This window comes from Aptenodytes patagonicus, chromosome 12 (assembly GCF_965638725.1).
Source record: "Aptenodytes patagonicus chromosome 12, bAptPat1.pri.cur, whole genome shotgun sequence".
NCBI lineage: Eukaryota > Metazoa > Chordata > Aves > Sphenisciformes > Spheniscidae > Aptenodytes > Aptenodytes patagonicus.
Genome location: NC_134960.1, coordinates 19964112 through 19983488, shown reverse-complemented (window position 1 = coordinate 19983488; position 19377 = coordinate 19964112). Strand labels below are relative to the sequence as shown.

Genomic DNA, 19377 nt, shown 5'->3' with positions numbered 1-19377 from the left:
CCAGATACACTGATAAGGCTTTGGAGAACCCACCTGGTGTCTCCTACCCAGGTAAGTCCCCTTGTCCTACAAAGGGTGGCTCCCACTGAACCACCTGGAGCTCCTGTAACACAACATGCTCCTTCTCCTGTAAGGCCAGAGGTATTATAAAGGGCCAAGACCGCATGCATGGGCCGTAGCGAGCGCCTTCACTCTTTGATGCTCTCAAGAGTTTTTTTAGCCAACTTTCCTGACTAAACACACACATGCTTCAAGAAAACCCCTATTTTAAAGCTGTAATGTAAACAACCCCAAATTATTACTATCCCCTAAAGGCTACTGCTGGCAGGCATCAGTGATAAAGCTCTGCCAGAGCAGTCTGGCATCCAGCAACAATTTGTTTGTTGTCCTGCAAAAATACAGAGAGCCTTGCCATATGGTATTAGCAACTTTCTGGTAACATTAAGAAATATATTGGCTTGGAAAGCAGTTATCACACCAGAAAAAAATCTTACGTCTCAGAGGTAGGTCTATGCTGTAAGTGGTATCAGCACAGCGGTGATGGTCAGGGGTGGGGGAGAGGTGATGGTGGCCAGCAGAGCCGTGTCACCTCCAGCCCCTGGCGCAGATGATGCGCTCCTGGCACAGACACGCTTTGGCTGGCAGAGCTTTTCTTCAGGAGCTGGACCATACTCAAGGGCACAAGCTCAGCACTGCTCGTCTGTGCTTTGTGAGCGCCGGGAGGGCTTCAGCGCTACAGACACGGCGTCAGCAAAGCTCTCCCCAGAAAGCACCTGAGTTACCTGTCATCGAGCTGAAGCAATGCTTCAGCCATCCCGACCAGCCAGGGGGGTCCTACCTTTCAATCAACAGCTTTTTCCCACTGTTCACATCAAGCATAGAGAAAGGAGAAATAAAACTAAACTCATTTCAATGCTTTTTCAAAAATAATGCATATATACCATAATGATTTTCTGAGAGCGTGTGTGTACCAGGTCACTGAGGGTTTTTGAAAGAAAACCCAAGGAGAGATGGTGCAAGTCAGCATGTGGATTTGGTGGGAAAACACCTATTTTATAGCATCGCACGCTCTCAGGCTTGAATTCTTAGAAGGAGCTGAACTGATGTAATGAGCAGGGACTTCTTGGGGTACAACTTTACTGCTCTCACTTTCTGTAGAGCTGGCAGGGATGATACCTGTGATAGACCCCAATCTGACTATCACTTTTCTAACTCTGCCCCTATTTCTGGAGTTTTCTCCGTACCCACATCCTATCTCAGAAGAAGGACTCGCCCCCATTTACAGTGGTGCAGGAGTTTCCTGCAGACTCGCAGTGTCAAGATTACAGCCACATTATGCGGAGCAGCATCACACGGGAGCGCAGCACACAACTGACAGTCGCCACGCTGTCCCAACTCCACCTGCACTCTGAGTCCCATCCCACCCTGAGGAGATGGCTCCAGCACCCACCCACCACCTGCTTCTCCTTCCTGGAAGAGCTCAAGGAGTGACTTAACGCACTGAGAGATGGAGCTGTTCCCAAAATGAAACCAACAGAGAACAATAGAGAGAACCAACAGGGGACAATATTGCTGCTGGAGCTGGAAAAGACATAATCCACCTAATGCCATGGAAGAACATCAGTGGGATTGCTTGCAGCATCTTCTGAAGAAATTTCTGGAGCAAATCGAAGATGTGCTTAGCTCTTTGCCCATTCTTCTAAAATCTTCTGGGTTCCTTCCAGTCATTACTTACCTTCCCTGCATCTATATCTTGCTCTGAAAACTGATGTCTCCCTTGCCACGGTCTGCAATAAGCAGCTTCTCCTCCCACGCGGCAGCTTTGCAGGAAGCCAAGGTCCATTCTCCTCTGCCCTTGGTCAGCTCAGAAAAACAGGCCTATTCTCTCCTCTCCCTTTATAGTTGGGAGTGCAGAACACTCCCGTTACGGATACCTGCTATAACCTGAGCTATAACCTGCTATAACTAGTGCCGACCAGACTGCATGGTCCCATGGGTGGCTGCTGGAGAACCATGGGAAATTCCCTGGCAACAGTGCCTGGGCATTAGGAGATGCTCTGATCGCCACGTACCAGCCACTAGCCTTAGCAGTGCCTAAAGGAAGGGGCAAGGCTTTGGTCATCTTGTAACGGTGCCGACAGATCCAGTTTAAGCTTCACAGAGATCGCCGACCTCTTGGCAAATGATCTCCTGATGAGGGGACTGGGACGGGGCAGGGAAAGGAAATCTCCGCAGTGTCCTGCAATTCTAGATAGCACAAATTTGCTGTAAGGACAGGCGCTGCCAGAACAGTTAGAGGTGGCCAAGCTAATTAACAGCCACCTGCTCACACCCCAGGCTGCTATTCCTTGCTCCGGAGACTTAAAAGACTTATCTTTGACAGCCTTTTACAAACATGAAGTCCCCACTTTACTGACGTCCTTATCTCAATGCACAAGATAAGAGAAACTGGGGCAGAGAGAAAAACCACAGAAGGACTCCCCAGGAGAACCACATTTACAAACTCAAAGCTTCTCCAAAGAGACCATTAGCTCCTCTTCACCCCTAACACTGAATTATTGCAAATATTCAGAGTTCTTGAGTTCGAGGTGACCAGTCATGTTGTGCCTTGTCACAAGTGGAGAAGTCACATTGCGCCTCTCCTTGGAAGGAGAGCCGAACCTTTCAGAGTCCCCTTCTCCCCCGTGTTTGTAAGAAGCCTGAGATAAATAAACAGTAATAATAAAAAAAGGCAAAAAAGTTTTTAAGAAAAGCACCTAGTATTCCTGTTCTGAGTTTTCACATTTCAGTCTCTCTCCTTGTAATATAACTCAACCATAAAGTTCAGTGGTCCATGGAAAACTTCAGCAAAATCAGAAAACTCAGGACCTACAATTTCTACATGTGTATACACAGAGGCACCAAAAACCCACAGGCAAAAAAAATATGGTCAGAAGGAAAAAAATAAAATGAAATCTTTCTTGGGCCTTCTTCAACATAACACCAAGAATCAACAATGAAACACGATCCAATTTGTTTTCCCCCGGTGCCGGACCTTTAACAGAAAAGTCACTCCCTGTACAACACCTGCCCTGTCACCAGTTTTCATAAGCAGCACGTAGAGCGTCAGTGACCTCAGCAGTTGCATGCTGTGACATAAATAAAGTTAGAAGCCTGCCCAAAACACCTCCGAGCCCTTTGGCCAACGTTGGCTGTGAACACACACGGGGTAATGACCAAGCGAGGAGGAAAACAAGGTTTGGGGCTCCTGAGAAAGCTCCATCAGATGGCCTCCGCTCAGAAAAGCTGGCGGAGGTGCAATTTCTGATAAATAAATGAAAAGACGCAAAGGTTGCTCTTCTCAGCCCTGTGGGTTAGTTTGTTGGCCTGCAACACAACCGGCTGCGAGGTGGGGAGCAAGCCCCAGCTCTGGAGCTCTTGCATCCATCACCAGTTCCAGCTGAGAACAACAGCAACCTGCTCCGGTCTGTAATACCCTTTGTAGGTGATTATGGGAAACAAAAAGGACTAAATTCAAAGCAGGTTTTCAACTCGGGGGGGGACCCAAAACTGCTGACTGAGGAGGAGAACAAAGCCAGATGGCATATGCTGGTATTGTTAGGGATTATGCAGTGTAAGGCAATAGGAAATGAGCAGAGAAAAAGACCCGGTTTGGTCCCATGGCTCCTCTCTTGCCAAAGGAACATACCGGGGTGACTGTGAAACAATCAGTTTATGGGTTTCATTCCCCTGCACCCCCAGACTGAACTTAAATATTTGTATAAGCCCAGGCGTAACTTTTATCTAATGTTTTCCTTGGGGTTTACTAGCTGTTTAGAGCATTCAAGCTAAAAAGCATTCCCTCAAACTCTTGCCACAAAAAGAGCTGAAACTATGATACTAATTAAAACCACACTCTTTGGTATCAAGAAGACACGCTATTATTTTCTTTTTTTTGCTCATGAGAAGCTGTTAATATGGGCGACGCGTCTGGAACATTTTCCTTCCAAACGCCATGCTCCGTACCCCCTCCTGCTCAGGTCGGCTAGTTTATGAACTCGTCAGCAGTCTGGGGTGGGAAGGCTCATATTTACAAGAATAGATTTGTGGGGTTTTTTTATAACAAACCATTTGCCATCTTAACGTTATGAAAAGGACATCAAGAAAAAAACCAAAAGCATTACGCTGCACGAAAGGTGACAAGCTAAAGAACTGTCCTGCCTTGGTGCCCAATGGGCCAAATCAAGGGATGAACCTCACCAAAATACACTACACGTTTTGAAAAACAGCCTCTGACTTTGCCAGGACAGTCCTGGACACCCAGCGCAGACCAGGAAGGGATGTGGGTTGCACCGTGTGCCACTGCTGATCCACCCTGCGGTAAGGTCTGTTAAAGAAAAAGGTAAGATTTCATGCTCATTTTCCCCCATCTAATTTGGATGCTTCTAAGGTCTCCATTACTGTGGTATCAGCACCTCATAAACATTAACAAAATTATCCTTATAACATTTCAGGGAAAAATGCTATTATCACATTTAAAGGACGGAAAATTTAGGCACACAAAAAAAATCAAAGGCCAGGTTTGTGCTCAGTGCAATATTCAAAAGCATCCATGTGTATCCTGAGAGGTCTAAGTCCGGTTAAAAAACCAATGTCCTTGTCCAGGATCAAACAACGGTGTCTCATTCAGAGCAGTAATTGCACCGCAGAAGTGCAGGAAGCAGAGAGAACCAGCTGCTTTGGTCCAATCCTCCCAGAGCACCGATTTCCAAGTCCCCACCGACTTCGAGCAGCGTCCTGGATGCTGCCTGCTTCGCCAACGCAGTGGGTCAGGCAGGCTGCCACGGCTAGCGGCTGCCTCCGAAAAGATCTGGGCTTAGTCTCGACAGAAGCATCTGCACTGCTCACGAGGAAAACAAAAGTGGCAGGAGGGATCCTCCGGGGAAGGCACTTGTCCCACAAGTGTCACTCTCGGGATGACAAAAGTAAATAATGTTTCATCAGAGCAATTCAGTTTCTGGTTTCTGTTTGGGAGTGTGGCTTTTGCTGTGTTGACTCAAAACAAAACTCAGCTTCCCTTTTTCACAGCCACAAGGATGCCAGATTTTAATTCCTGGTGGAGCAAAGTGCGGGCAGTGGAGGAGGGGGCCTTTGAGGGTTGAGATATTTTATTTTATATTTCTTTTTTGGTGATATTTTAGCTTTGAGCAAGCTCCTGCCTGGTTAGCAAGCTTCTAGATTCGCCAACAATACAGAAGAACTGCCTAAGTTACAAAAACAAGTTAATACACAAAAAATTTGACTTCAGCAAAGAAGTTAAGCTAGATGGGTGAACACGCTGTAATTTGTTACATGCTTCCATTGTGCGGGGATCCAAAGTAATAAAATATTCCTGTAACGCTAGAACCGTGAGGCCCAGCCCCAGTACGATGTTCGGATTCCAGTATTAGCTCTGCCACACCATCCCCTGGCTCGCCACGGAGAGGAGCCTTATGTTGCCTACCTCCCCAGCACTAACCTCCCCGCACGGTGCTCCACTTGCCCTTTTATTTTGAATTTCACTCCAAAGAAAGATCAAGTAACGAAGTTATTGTGGAGGCGGCCGCGACACTGGGATGCCGAGGTGACATCTCACGTCAATTTAACGCCACTGTAAAGCGCAAACCCATCCGCACCCAAAGCATCATCAGAAAACCCCAGGGCTGGCTGCAGAGCTTGGTTTTATGGACGCGGGGGAGGGCTCGGAAGGGCGCAGGCTGCCTTGCAAACCCCACATCCCCTCTGTCCTGCTTTTCATTTGAGGCTGACAGGCGAAGCTCGAACACATCATTACAGCCCTGAGGAGGCTGCTAAAGGTAACACTCATGTTACAAATGAATTAATAGGAAACACTTACCTTCCCCACTAGCTTGCCTTTCCTGTTCATGCAAAGGTAGAAGTCTGTCTCCTTCCCTTTGATCCGGACTTGACTGCCAAAAGTGTCTGTTTCCACTAGAAGCTGGGCTTGTAAAGGAAGAAGAAAAAAAAGCATTTACTAATTGTGGTCCCATTAAGTCAGAGCATGCAAAGCTCATCAGCGCGTTGTCCCATTACCTCTACCTGAACCACACCACACTGGGATGCTCTGCAAGGGAACAACCCAAGGAACCACCCAGGGGCTGAGCTCCAGGCTTGGTCACAGGTGCAGGTCTGACACGTCTCCACTGAATCCTGTGCGGATGCTCCAGATTTAATGCCAGATTAGCACAGAACATGCATATACACGTGTGTGCTCCATCAGTCCACACCAACCCCACCACCCCATCAGCAGTACAAAGCTCCATGCTAATGCTCTCCTTCACGCTGCAGGAGGGTTCTTGGAAGGTAAGAACATGGATTTTTTTCTCATGAAGATAAAAGATTAGCATGACAAGAATGAAAATCCTTTCCCCACAGCCAGCAGCCCTCAAACGCTTCACAGAAGTGGTCCAGCCACACGCTCGTGGTGCAAGACATCGCAGTGATCTCCTGAAGATCACCGCAACAGCTAGCAGGGCAGAAATTCGGCACTGCTTGTTCTGTCTGATGAACACCCACCCTGCAGATGTCCTCTGTGTGTCTAGCTATGTTCCCAGGAGGTCACTAATTGCTTTCTGGCAGTCCAGGTCCGTGACTCCTGCTCTAGCTGGGAGAAATATGGGCAATCGCATAGTGCCCCGCATGTTTATTGAGGCCAGAGCGGGTTTGCAGCATTGCCAGGAGCCATGGTAGAGGACAGATTTCTGCTGCATCTTCATAAACCACCTGCCCCGACACAATTGTATTTGCAGAAGTGGCCGAGCTGCCACCCAGACGTGTAGCGTGCCATCAGCATCTCAAAAACCTAGACACGTCCGAATTCAGCATTTTATTCCATCTCTGATCTGAACACGAATTCCAGTCATGCTCAAGGTTCGGATTCCAGGAATTTCCCTGGAGAGGCAGGAACACACAGACTGGACATTTTGGTTCAGATCCATCTCCGATATGCAGGGGAAGAAAGGAGACATGGTCGAAACACAATGCAAGAATGTGTAAGTGTCAGCAAGTGCAAATCCACGGTCCTGCTCTGGAAATACTCAAGCTTGTAAGACCCGAGCCTCACCGTAGAAACACGGCTTTTGCCAAACTCTGGAGAATGTTTGATCTGTGCTGCAAAAAGTCACATTCTTTTTGGCATTCATATTTCAAACTTTAAAACCCTCTAAGAGCAAATATGTTCACTGTAAGGATTTACCATGGGGATAGAAATAGGAGTTTGTTTCATTTAAACACATTAATACTTTTCCCACTTGTAAAGTCAGCTTTTGGCTTCTGCAGCAGTGCAAATATCACAAACCTTTAACTCACAAGGGCCCTAAATGGAGTTTTCCCTTTGCAGCTCAGTCACATATGCAAGTTCAGGGTTTTCCAGTTACTAGCTGCTTACATTTATTTAGATATATTTGTTAAACCTTTATCACAGGGGATATTTGAAGAATAGCTTCTTTCCGACAGCAAGTGGGATAATGCCTGTCTTACAGCAGAATATTACCTGCAATCATGCATAAATATGGATATTTATCTAAGTCTTTCAGAAATGCACCACGTTTTTGGGTATCTGTGATGGAGAGCAGCTTGTCAGCGACAGCCGGGTGCTACAGGCTTTCTCTCCACACCTGCCAAGGTGGTATCAAACCAGTGACCACTTAAGTGAGGAAGGGCCACATGAACCAGAAATATCCCATCGTAGTAAGGATATAAAGAGGAGCAAAGCCAGGATGGGGGAGGACGGCACAGGGTCAAAGATGGGTCTTCGAGGGGAAGATGAGCAACATGGTATATAACTTGGTGAATGCCCACTGCTTCAAGAAGTTCAGGGAGGCTGCTCAGATGCAAAGTAGCATTAATAGACAAGGGAATAGCCAAAGGTATGACTATCTTTAAAGAGGTGACTGTGAAAGGTCTTCCCCTCAAATGAGCAAGAGCATTAGAGAGGACTAACGGTCAACTCAGACGGGGAGAGCAGCAGCCCGCACACGAGGGAAGGTTATGGAGCCAGCACAAGAGGTCCCAAAGATTGTCCCAAGGACCACGGCCAACACTCAGAGCGCCAAGGAGTCACCCAGAGGTCTACAGTGTTGAACCTACCCAGGCACGCAGACAGACCCGGGGCCACCCACCAAAGGGGTCAAGTGAGGGCTCCACAGCTTGCACACAGGCAAGAACAGGACATGGCAAGTTCCCATCTAAGCTGCAAGGCATTCCCGATCCGTTCCAGTCTCAGCACTGCAACTAAAGCTGCTAAGAATAATGCCGAATTTCAGATAGGGGTTTTGGCCAGCCAAAGTAGGAGCTAACATTGATAAAGCACTCCAACGCAAGAGCCTCGATCCGCGGTCCCGCCGGACAGTCAGCAACCCGCACCTCTCCGACGCAGGTCGCCCCTGGCAGCCCGCGCTCAGATGGACAAACACAGGGCACACTGGCTCGCGTTCCCCCCCGCCTCGCTCTGCAGCCAGTATGAGTAATATCCAAGCTGATTTTAATTTGAAAAATATCACCTTAAAAAGATGCCGGTTCCCTGCTGTGAAAATTAAAACCATCTGGATGGAGTGATTTCAAATAATTAATCTAGGTCTCCTTTGACACCGCTACTAATTAAAATATGATACCTTCCTCACCCTTTTTAAATAAAGAATTTAAATAAAGTTTAAAGATCTAATAAAATAATGTCATAATTTAGAACTAAATGGAAGTCACCTTTCCTGCAGGCTGCAAAGGTTACGCCAGCGCTGAGATGTCTCCTGGCCTAGTGCCACAGCACGGACTGAGCAGCAGCGGGTGGGCAAGCACCCAGTGCGACACCCACACCAGTAAATACACCAGCATACATACCCCAGTGCCCCAAGGAGGCTTGCGAGCCCCAGAGATCATCCTGCACCCAATGTCTAGGAGTGGGGAGCAGAGGCAAGGAGGTTCAGCAGATGCTGCCCGCTCCCTGCTGCGACCCTAGCTGCTGAAGTACAGGCTAAGGCCACCCATAGGTACCCACTTCTGAAAAATCTGAGTCTTAAGATGCTGGAAACATGTTCTGATTTCTAGGGATCCTTGACCTCCTTTCCTGTGAGAGATCAGTGCGGCTTTAGGGTTGGGTTCATAACCCAGTTGGCTTCCAGCCTAAGGCATCCCTTTCAGGTGATTCTCCTTTTTACAACGGGCATCTAAATGGGGGAGGATTTGCCCCTCTCTCCCTAAATTCTCTTAGGAGCCCAGACAGGGACCTTGGACAACACATCTAGTCAGCTAAAATCAGCTGGGATGAATCCCAGCCCTGAACACTGCAACAGGAGTTTCTGGGGGATGGAGGCTGGCCCAGCAGAAGGGGCTGCTGAGGTCTCCCACCCCACTCACACATGGCAGGAGAAAAGCTCAGTCACCACCAGCAGGATTTAAATTAATGTAAACTGGATTTGGCTTGCTGTCTTGTTCCTATGATAAAGATGCTATGGCCACAGCGAAAGTGCCAGGGAAAATCCAAGAGAATTTCCATTGAGAGCTCAGGCAAAATAAGTCCCGCCAAGCTGGAGCAGTGTTCCCACGGCAGTCTGCCGCTCAGGACACCTGCCTTCCAGCTCCGTTAGTCCCTGGATACACCACAGAGAGATTGTAATCTTTATTTTCAAAAGCCCTGCACTCTAGCCTTCAGATCAGGTATTATTGTTTAAATTCTTTGACAGCTAGATATTCTGATATATTTTCCAGAGGGAAAAAAAAAAGAGCTGAAGAGAAAAGGTGTCTTTAGAGGGTGAGATCTTCTGCTACATGCTTTTGCCTTATTGGCCCATTTAACCTAAACCTTCCTGAAAACTCCCACTGGAAGAGATTGGAATTCCTCACATGTCTAGGTGAAAAGGATTACATATATATGTTGAAAAGCTATCTTCCAGCTAAGAAAACATGAAGTCAGGGAGATATGTGAAGGTGGCAGAAAATATGCCAAATTATCTTTCAAATATTTCCTGGGAGTGGGAGGACGAGAGCCAGAAAAGCACAGGGAAAGAAAGGAGAAAGAGGGCACCTGAGAAGTGTGAGGTTTACACGTACCTACCACAAAGGCCTAACAGCCAGCCAGTTTCAGATAAAAAAAAGAGACAAAGAGGAAAACACAATGAACGTGCAGAAGGACTGGATACTTCGAGTCTATCCTCCATTGCTTTCTTTTTTTTTTTTCCCCCAGGTATAAATCCTGCAAAAGGAACTGCAGAGAAAAAGCCGCTTACGCTGCTCGCGGGCATCTTGAAGCAGGCCAGCTAAAACAGATTTCCTGGGGAAAAGGCCCTCAGAGGGGACCGAGATTTTGTTGCTTTTGTTGCACTTTTTTTCTCATGCAATTACAAAGTCGGGGAAACTATTCTCGGCACTTGAAACCATTTCCAGTTAATGAAGAGGAAGGATGTACAGATACGCCGAGGCTGGGACCACAGCGTCTGTGATGGAGGGCAGCTTTCCAGTTTAGTAACTCTGATGCTATGAACTGAGACAAAGTGCATTTCCATAGTTCACAGCATATACCGCATCTGACGGGAGAGTAAAATTTACTCTCTGGTAAGATTGAATCTTCCAGCGAGAACCCCAGCATGGCCAAGGGTGCTTAAAATAGTTGAAACCTGTTCAAAAACGGCCTACCCCCTACCAAAACCACGTGAATCCCTTACAGGACCACAACATAGGAGAGAATGACCCTGTCTCCACTTCACATTCATGACGTAATGACGAGGGAATAATGCCAAAATTAGGTAAAGTCTGGAGGGTTTAATAAAGCCCGCAGGCTATGAACAAGTGAGGGAATCTAGGCTGCATCCTCACATTTTGTTTGCACACTTGTATATTCCTCCAAATTGTATCATCTTAAATAGTTATAACCCATACAACCCAACTTCCTTCTCAATTATTCAGGTCCAAATCAGGAGTAACCACCGAAATCAATAAGGCTGGTGCTCAGGAGGGCAGAGCCCTGACCCACATACCACTGCAATTAGCTCATCGAGTCTGTCTTGAGCGAGCATAGGATATGTATGTCAAATTATTAAAAGGGATGGTAGTGGGGAGGAGGAGTAAGAGCAGCTCCAAGGTCCAGGCTCCACGTATTTTCTTTTTTAAGCCATCACTTTGCACAAGCAAGGGAATTACCCGGTATTAGAGTAGGGGGACTGCACAGGGAGCAGCACACCCAGTTTTAACCCAGGCTTTTAAAAATGCCACCTCTCTAAATGAGGTTTTCTTTTAAACCTCATTTAAACATCATATCTTTACTCGGTCAGCTGATGCAGTTAGGGAAAAAGACAGGATTTGGATCGCATAAGCCCCTCAGAGCATCAGCACATCAATATATGCCAAGTGCCAAGTCCCCCGTGGCACTTCCCCGTGGCACTTCTCCGTGCCCTATTTTGGGGCGGGAAGGGGAGCAGGACACAGGGCTCTGTGTGAACAAAGGAAAGACTGCAGAGACAACCTGCCACCTGCGTAACAGCCTTAGTAGCTCTCAGGAACCAGACAGGTTAAATATTTGCATGGGAGATATCAGAAGAAAATCTATAATGCAGCAAAGACCTCAAAGGCACTTACACTGCAGCAACCTGATCCCGCAAATACTTTCACACAAAGGACTTCACACACATCGGAAGTCCCTCGAGTGCTGATAAAGACCCCTACATGGCTTCAGGGTCCCACCTCTGCCACCGGCCGCATGGCTGGACACGCCGAGAGCACGGCTTTGGACACGGAGGTGCGAGCTTCCCCCCTCCCCAGCCCTCCACAGGGCTGTCTCCTCACCCTGCCTACCTGCAACAGCCCCAAGGGCTTGACGTGATAGAGAAAAGTGCAGGATCACAGCACTTTCAACAGAGAAACAAGGGCTAAAGTTCCTTTTTCTGGCGCACTCTGGGACACCTTCCTCTGGGTTTCACCTTGCGCTAGCTGATAGGAGCTTCAGTCTCCAGGAGATGCTTTCAGGCACTCTCATCTGCAGCCAACAACCTAACACCAAGAAGGCGTCCTGTCCCATTTCCAGGATGCTGAGCTAACCCCTCAGCGCTCACTGGGCACGTCTACATGACATGAGGCCAAGACATGCGGAAATATCCCTGCTGGTGCCAACCCCGCCAGCCTGAGTACCCAGCCCAAGACAGATGTGTGAGCGTGACGTGCTGCCACGGGCACTTAACCCCGCAGGGCGCACAGACCAAGATATTCAGGTACTAAAATATCACTCGCACACTAGGGAAACCTCCGCTATTTAAGCCTGTCACACCATTACAGTGGTCTCACCTGTAGGGATACCCACCCAAAAAACTCCACTACCAGTTCAGCGGTGGCTAACGAAACATGCCCAGGGAACGATGCTGAGCTGCTGGTGTTCCCCGAGCATCTCAGGGACCATCTCGGGAAGAGTCTGCCTCCCCACCCTGTAGGAGATGTGCTGCTTATGCCAGAATAGCAATATCAAGGGAAAAAGAATATTCTGAAACAAAGTACTCTTTTCAGGATTGCCCACTCCAGCTCCTGAAGGATGACAAAGCTTCCAGACGTGGTCCCTATAAAATAACTTGGGAGAAGCTTAAATGAAAATTTGCTAATTTGAGGTCTTTAATCAGTCCACGCACACAAAAACTGTTTGATAATTTAGCTGACGTAAAACCAGAACAAATACGAAGGTAAGTCTTACAGATTTTGCCCAACTTAAATAAAAAGTTAATAAGTCACAGAACCTGTGATTCTGTCAAAAACAAAAAAATTAAAAATATCTGAGGACAATATTAAAATTGTAAGTACCATGTTACTGGCCCAAGCCTGCACTACCCAGAATCTGGTCATCGTTTACCCATGTGAAAAATGAATGTAAAATACTGTCATTCTGACACCAAGCCATTTGCACCCATTTGGAGATCTAAGAAAACAGGATTAAGCAGTGGGGAATCAGACTTGGCCTCTTGCAGATGTTTTATACATAATTCACCATAAGAGACACTAAAATTGGCAGCTGCTTCAATGATGGTGAATAAGCTTATTTAGGCAAGATTCAGTAAAACTGGAGGCGATAGGTTGCGTGCTTTAAAAACGCCCGGGCAGGGAGCGGCAGCGAACAAATTCTGCACTGAACTTTGCCACCTGCACACTCGCAATGACTAAGAAGTAGGCCTGGAAAGAGAAACGTTAAAAATGTTAGCACAGAAATTCCTCTATCTCACCAGGGTGTCTTGCTGCCTCCAAACACAGCTCAAGTGGACAGTATTGCTACAGAGGCGGGAAAACTGCTTGACAAGCTGCCAGGCTCCGAGTCTGGAATTAGTGCAGGATGAGCCTCAAAAAAGTTCAGAAGCTCTGTAATGCTTGAAAAAGCACCTAAAATGAAAAATAAAGGGCCAAACCCTGATGTCTTTGATCATTCTCATTTGAATAAACTCCTACTGACATAGTCAAGCCCAACAGACAAGGACCTCAGAACCTGGCCCGGAGCGCCTAGCTGAAACGCATCCAAAGCACTGGAGTCTCTTGGGTCTGGAAATAGCGTGAACCTTTCCCGTCCCACAGAGGGTTAGGATTATCGCAAGAACAAACCCTGCTGAGGTTACTTTGACTCTCTTCTTCCCAGTCTCAGCTGAACCCCAAAAAAATACTGATGTACACAAAAATAACAATAAGCAGAGAATGACAACTATAGGAACCCCATGTACTCTTGCTTCTCCAAAGCTGCTTTATTTGTGGCCAGAAGCGTAGGACAGACCACATTTACTCTGACGCACTCACCCACCTCTCTTGGGCAACCTGGTGGTTGGCTGCCCATCCTCGGCAATGAAGGAGGTGTGATGTTAGCACCACCATATCTTCTTACCGAGGAGTCCCAAACACATAAATCTCTCCCGTATGCCAACACCATGATGGTTTCGCATACTCCAAAAGTTAGTCCATCCAGGCTCCACTGTTGTACTTGTGAGTGCTCCAAAATGGGGCTAATCAGGAGAAACATGTAGAGTATTTGCAGTGTTAGTTGAATTAAGATTGTCAGCTGTGCCTGAGATAAAAAGATGCTATGTTCTGCCATGCAGGTTTTAGTATTCTGTGCCCTCCAGTAAAAGTTGAAATTATGACAATTAATATTATGGATGGGAATATAAGCACGCTCGTGCATTTTCTCAAAGGGGCTCATTGTAACTTTCCCTTCTTCCAGCAAGTAAAAAAATATGCTGAAAATAAAAGTTGCAGGATGCTCCAGTATTTTCAATGGGATTCTTGTGGCTCTGGAACCCAGAGGAGCAGAGGCAGCAGCACAACCTACCAGAAAAAACGTTCTGGCACATGGGGAAAATTCCTCTATGTTTTAAGATTTTAAACAGGGTTTGCTCTTACAAATGGAGGCAAACGCAATTTCAAAGATACCCGACTCTTTAACGCTTGTGCTGCTGATGCTCACTTTTGCCATATAAAAGATAACATACTATTAAATGAAGTATACACAATCGCCACTCTTAGATGAGAGTATGAGAGTGTGACTATTTTGGGGTAAGGGCTGAAAGAGGTGGGCAAGAACTGATCTTCTATAGCACCTGGGGGGACACATCCTCTGGAACCAACTGCAGCCAAAGCGAGTCCCTCGGGTGAAGCACCTTGGAGGAGGGTCCTCCGCATCAGTCCCTTTGAAAAGGTCTCTGCTTACAGACACAGCACAATTGTTTCAACTATTCTCAGAGCAGCAGCAACAGAAATAACAACAAAATTCAGGTATCTCATTAACTCTGCCTTTAGCACCTTTGGTTTCATATATTTATTTTTGGGAACACATTCATCACGGGGCTTTTCTTAAACTATTACCCCCAGTCCACAGCATAGGGAAGACTATTTATTTGCCTTTTATTGCATTTTAATTGCAGGAGAAGTTTTTAAAGCCTTTTTTGTTTCTCATTTCTAGAGTCATTTGGGACAAAAGGCATCTGGCACTGGGTATTTAAATAAGACCTGTCAGAACTGTAAAATTAGTTTTACCTTTTAATAAAGGTACTTTGAAAATCTCAAATATAATTCTGCATTCAAACCATAAGTGTTTGGATTAAGAAAAGGAGATCCCATGTTAAATCTTTATATAAAAAGTAAATCAAGTACAGAACTAAGCCAGTCCTCATCTGTGGCATTATAAACAAGAGCAGCAAAGAAAAGAGACAGTATCTCTAATGGCTTATTTTGTGGTATTCTGGGCTTAAAGGATCAGCACTGACAGTGTAAAATCCAAATTATATTATTTGTTACTTATGCCAGTTTCAATTTATCTAGAGCCCCACATCACCTATAAAGCTCAGACTCAGTCCCGTGTTTCCATCCAAAATTTTCTCAGCCCCTTTCTCTCCTCCCTGCACTAGAGCATCCTCCCCTCCTCTCCCCACCCTGGAGGGGGTGGCCCCATAGATCCACACAGGGGACGGTCCCTCGAGGCAGTGGGTGCCATGCTGGTAGGTGACGCTGCTCCTGTAGGTGTCCAGACTGTACCCATCCTAACACGGATAGACAGAGCTCGTTTAGCCTGGAGGGCTCTTCAGCCAGCTCTTTAATCAGCACATAATTCACTTCTAAAATCTTCAGACATACAGACAAAGGACAAAACCCAAAGGACAAACCCTCCTTCCAGCAATCGCTACCCCGTGCCAGCGAGCACGTCCCTCCTCCCCGCCGGGACACCTCGCTGCTCTCTTATTTTATCTCCTTCTACAATCTTTGGAGCAGACAGGAGAAGAAAATTCCCCACCGCTATTTATACACAGCAGACTTGAAATATTTAAAGGCAGCCCTGACAGCCACATCTCCGTACCGAGCCCAAGGAGCAGGGCTGCCCCTCACCTTTGCCGTGGGAGGATGAAGCCACCTTAGAAACCTGCCAAGGTGGCCAAGTCACCCACACCTGCTGCCACCACCTGAGCTCAGCCGACCACTGTTGCTGCAAGAGGAGCTGCCGGTGCCCACGACACCCCTCACCACCAGAGCCGCCAGCACGAAGGAGCCCGAGGACACACCACACAAGCCGTGGGGCAAGAGACAGCACTTGGCAAACAACACCTTATCTGCAAGGGCTTTATAGCCCAGCGCAGAGTTGCAGCCACCCTGGGACTGATCCATGGCAGAAGAGAGTCATTTCTCCATCCAGGACCCCAAAGGAGCAAAGGAACTGGCTAACTTGAACTAAGGAGCTTCTGTGCAAGCTCCTGGTGGGGAATGCAGATGGCTTTCCCTAAATCCAGGTGTCCACCAGGCCATGTCCCACCGAGGTCATGAAGTGAGCAGAGACCCTTTGTAGATCAGGGGAGCGGGAAGGGAAGAGCCGCAGGTGCAAGCAGGCTCAGGCCAGCCTCCAGCCTCCCCACAGCAACTGCCACGCTGCCCTCCTCCCTGCCTCCAGCTGCCCCGACCTGGTGTTTCACTGCAGGTCCACCTCCGGTGTGAAGAGTTAAAGCTCATCCCCCAACAGGCACGAATGAAAAGGAGACAAAAAAGCAGGATGCTGGTGAATGACAGCAGTGGGTGGCCGTCGGCCCCTGGCTGGCGCGCTCTGCATACAACAGGCACAGCCAAGTGTGTCTGGCACCAGACAATTATTTCGCTGGAGGTGTGTGAGGCGGGAGCGCCGAGAGCCATTCTCACGGCGAAGCAACCAGCCATGTCGGCTAACAAAACCGCTCGCCGGGAAGCGTCCCTCTCCTTGCTCCCATCTCCTCACCGGGGTTTGGGGGTTTTTTTTCTGTGTTGTCCTTCCTGCTGGGGCATTTGCAGCTCTGAAAAAAAAGCAGGTCAAACATCCTCAAATGGTGTATTTAGTGCTTCCCCTCGGGTTTCCGCGGCTTCCCTGCCATTCTCCTACCGGACTTGGGAGCGCAGCAGTATTTATGGGGTAGCGAGCTGACCCCTCGGCTGTGGTGGGTGAGTGCCTGACGTTAAGTGCTGCTAATGCGTTTTGCATTTGTGCTCGGGGGCAGGAAATCTCAACTTCCAGTGCCAAGGGGTTAATTATAATTTATATAGCAAGATCTCGAGCTGTGGGGTTTTTTTTCTCCAGCTAATTAAGAGGTACAATTACCTTTGAGAATCAAAGGGATATTTTGGTACCCAGCTCTTCGAAACAGATTACAGGCACTTAAAACATAAGGACATCTTTGTTTTTCTATGCGTGCTTAGTTTTTGATTTAGATCATTAACAAGAAACTGTCATATTCCTGATCCACCATCACAATGTACTGGAGACCACCTACGGAAGCCATTGCAATAGGGTAACAAATAGCATTGCTGCTTTCCCAGTGATTACCTACGTTTCCAACGACATGTTTTACTGATACATCACCTGCCGCTCAGGGCTCTGGCAAAACTTTCTGTTTATTGGTTAACAAAGCTTCATGATAACCTTGAGGTGGGTAATACCTAAACAGACCAGTCTGTGCTCAGACTGCAAGCCCAGGACTACTTACTCCCAAGACAAGTAGCAGGTTGATGAATATTATTGCTGTATTAGTAATAATTATGACTAAATCGTCCCAGACACCATGGCAGTGCCTCTGCATTGCCCTCTTCTGCCCAGTGGCCCAGTGCAAACAGGGGGGGACCACTCGCCACGCAAGCCGTGGGAACTGGAGCCAAGGGATAATTAGCAGCACCGGTACCCAGGGTAGACTCGAGCTCCCAGCGTGGCTGGGCAGCCGAGGAGGCCGGCAGGCAGCACCCGTGGGACCCACCTCCAGCAGCTCCAGCCGTGGGGACGCGCAGGGTGAACAGTGCTGGGCAGCGCTGGGCAGGCTCACGCCCTGCCTGGGGCTGGGGGATCGCTGGGAGCAAGTCCGTCACCTCCCACAATCTCCCTCCGTCGGCTCCTTGCCTTCATGTTTGTGCAGAGGTTTAACAGTTACAGGTCTCTTTCTCACCACTCTCAGAGGTGTTTGCTGAGCCATTAGCAAAGGGTTAATGTAATTGAATATTCAGATGTAGGGGAGGGGGGGGGTTGGGTTAAAGACAGCAAGAGAAGGTTCTGGGGAACCCTTAAAGTCCTGCTCCGGGGAGTCACTAGAGTTACACAGGCAACGTAGGCTGCAACCTCAGCTTGACTTGGCACAGGCTGTGCAAATACATCTTCCACCATTCATTATTTTTTAGGGATGCAGTGGGCTATTACTCTCCGGGAAATTAAGTGCTTAAGTTAGAAACTGACGCTGTGTAATTGTCAACAGACCACATTATGCCACAGGCTCTCACGCATCCGTACCAGCAGCCTCCACCCTGACCCAAAACACAGCTAGAAGCAGACGTGCGGCTGGCAGTGGCAAGGAAGACCAACCCTTTCTCTAAAGAGGGAATCAGCATCAGGACCAAGAGGAACGTTTGTCCACGTGGGTTAGAAATGAAGCTCATGCTGCCAAAGCCAACAGGGGAGCTCAGCAACTGGTATCCAACATCAGCAACCCTCTGCCTACAGCTTGATTACATCGTGGCGGGTTTATCGGGCTGCCCTTTGATGTGCCGACAGCAGCAAACTTGCTGTGTTGAATTTGCCGCAAAGGGGGCGGAAGCATACAAACCAGAACCACGCCGTGTGAAGCATTATTGTTAAATTAGGAGGAGATAACGCAGTCGACACCTCGGCATGAAGAGATGCCGACTGGTACTGCTCATCTCAAAGGAGCTCTGAGGAGTTCATTTAGAAACCTGACAATCAACACATCCTACAGGTATTTCCGTCCCTTGAAGCCACGCTTTGATAGGCGATTGCCAGAGAAAGGGCACATCAGTTGTCAGAAGCCATTTTACAAGAACATCTACAAAACTACGCAAACCTGTACTGAGCAGAGCGTTTCCAGTACTACGGGAGTCACCAAACAGAATATTCTATTTCACTGCAGGAGACTAAGTGCCATCAGGAAGGCTTTCCTATGTAAAGGTTGAAAATAATCTGGGGATGGTATTTTTTAGAGGGTTTATTACTGTGTACAGGAAGGCGTCTCTCTCTTTGCGCCAGGTACAGCAGTGGGTGCTGGTGCAGGCGAGAGGCTGGGAAAGGACCTGGCTCAGCACTGGAAAAAGCAAGACAGGGATTATGAAACTGTTGCTTGTAGTCCCAGCTTAAGCCACTAACCTGCATGACGGTCAGTGAAAAGGACTTGTAAATGCTTAATCAGCAACACGACCGAGTTATACAGGCAAGAAAAAGAAAGGAAGGGCAGATCCAGAGGGAAATACATATATACCAGCATTACCTTTCCCTACAGCTTGCTATTTATTGAAGGAGCAGCAAAAGCTCCAATGCGCTTCAGAATACAAACGCTGACACGGAAATTCAGAGCCCTGAACCACTTCCAACAGGGAAAATATACTGAC

General features: G+C 47.7%; 1 protein-coding gene across 1 annotated transcript in view; it reads right to left on the bottom strand.

Annotated features, from left to right (window-relative positions):
* Nucleotides 1–19377, bottom strand: part of FGF18 (fibroblast growth factor 18) — a 74959-nt gene that overhangs the window by 14498 nt on the left and 41084 nt on the right. The window contains exon 4 of the mRNA XM_076349859.1: nt 5876–5982. Within this exon, the coding sequence (XP_076205974.1) occupies nt 5876–5982 (107 nt within the window). The remainder of the gene's footprint in view (nt 1–5875; nt 5983–19377) is intronic.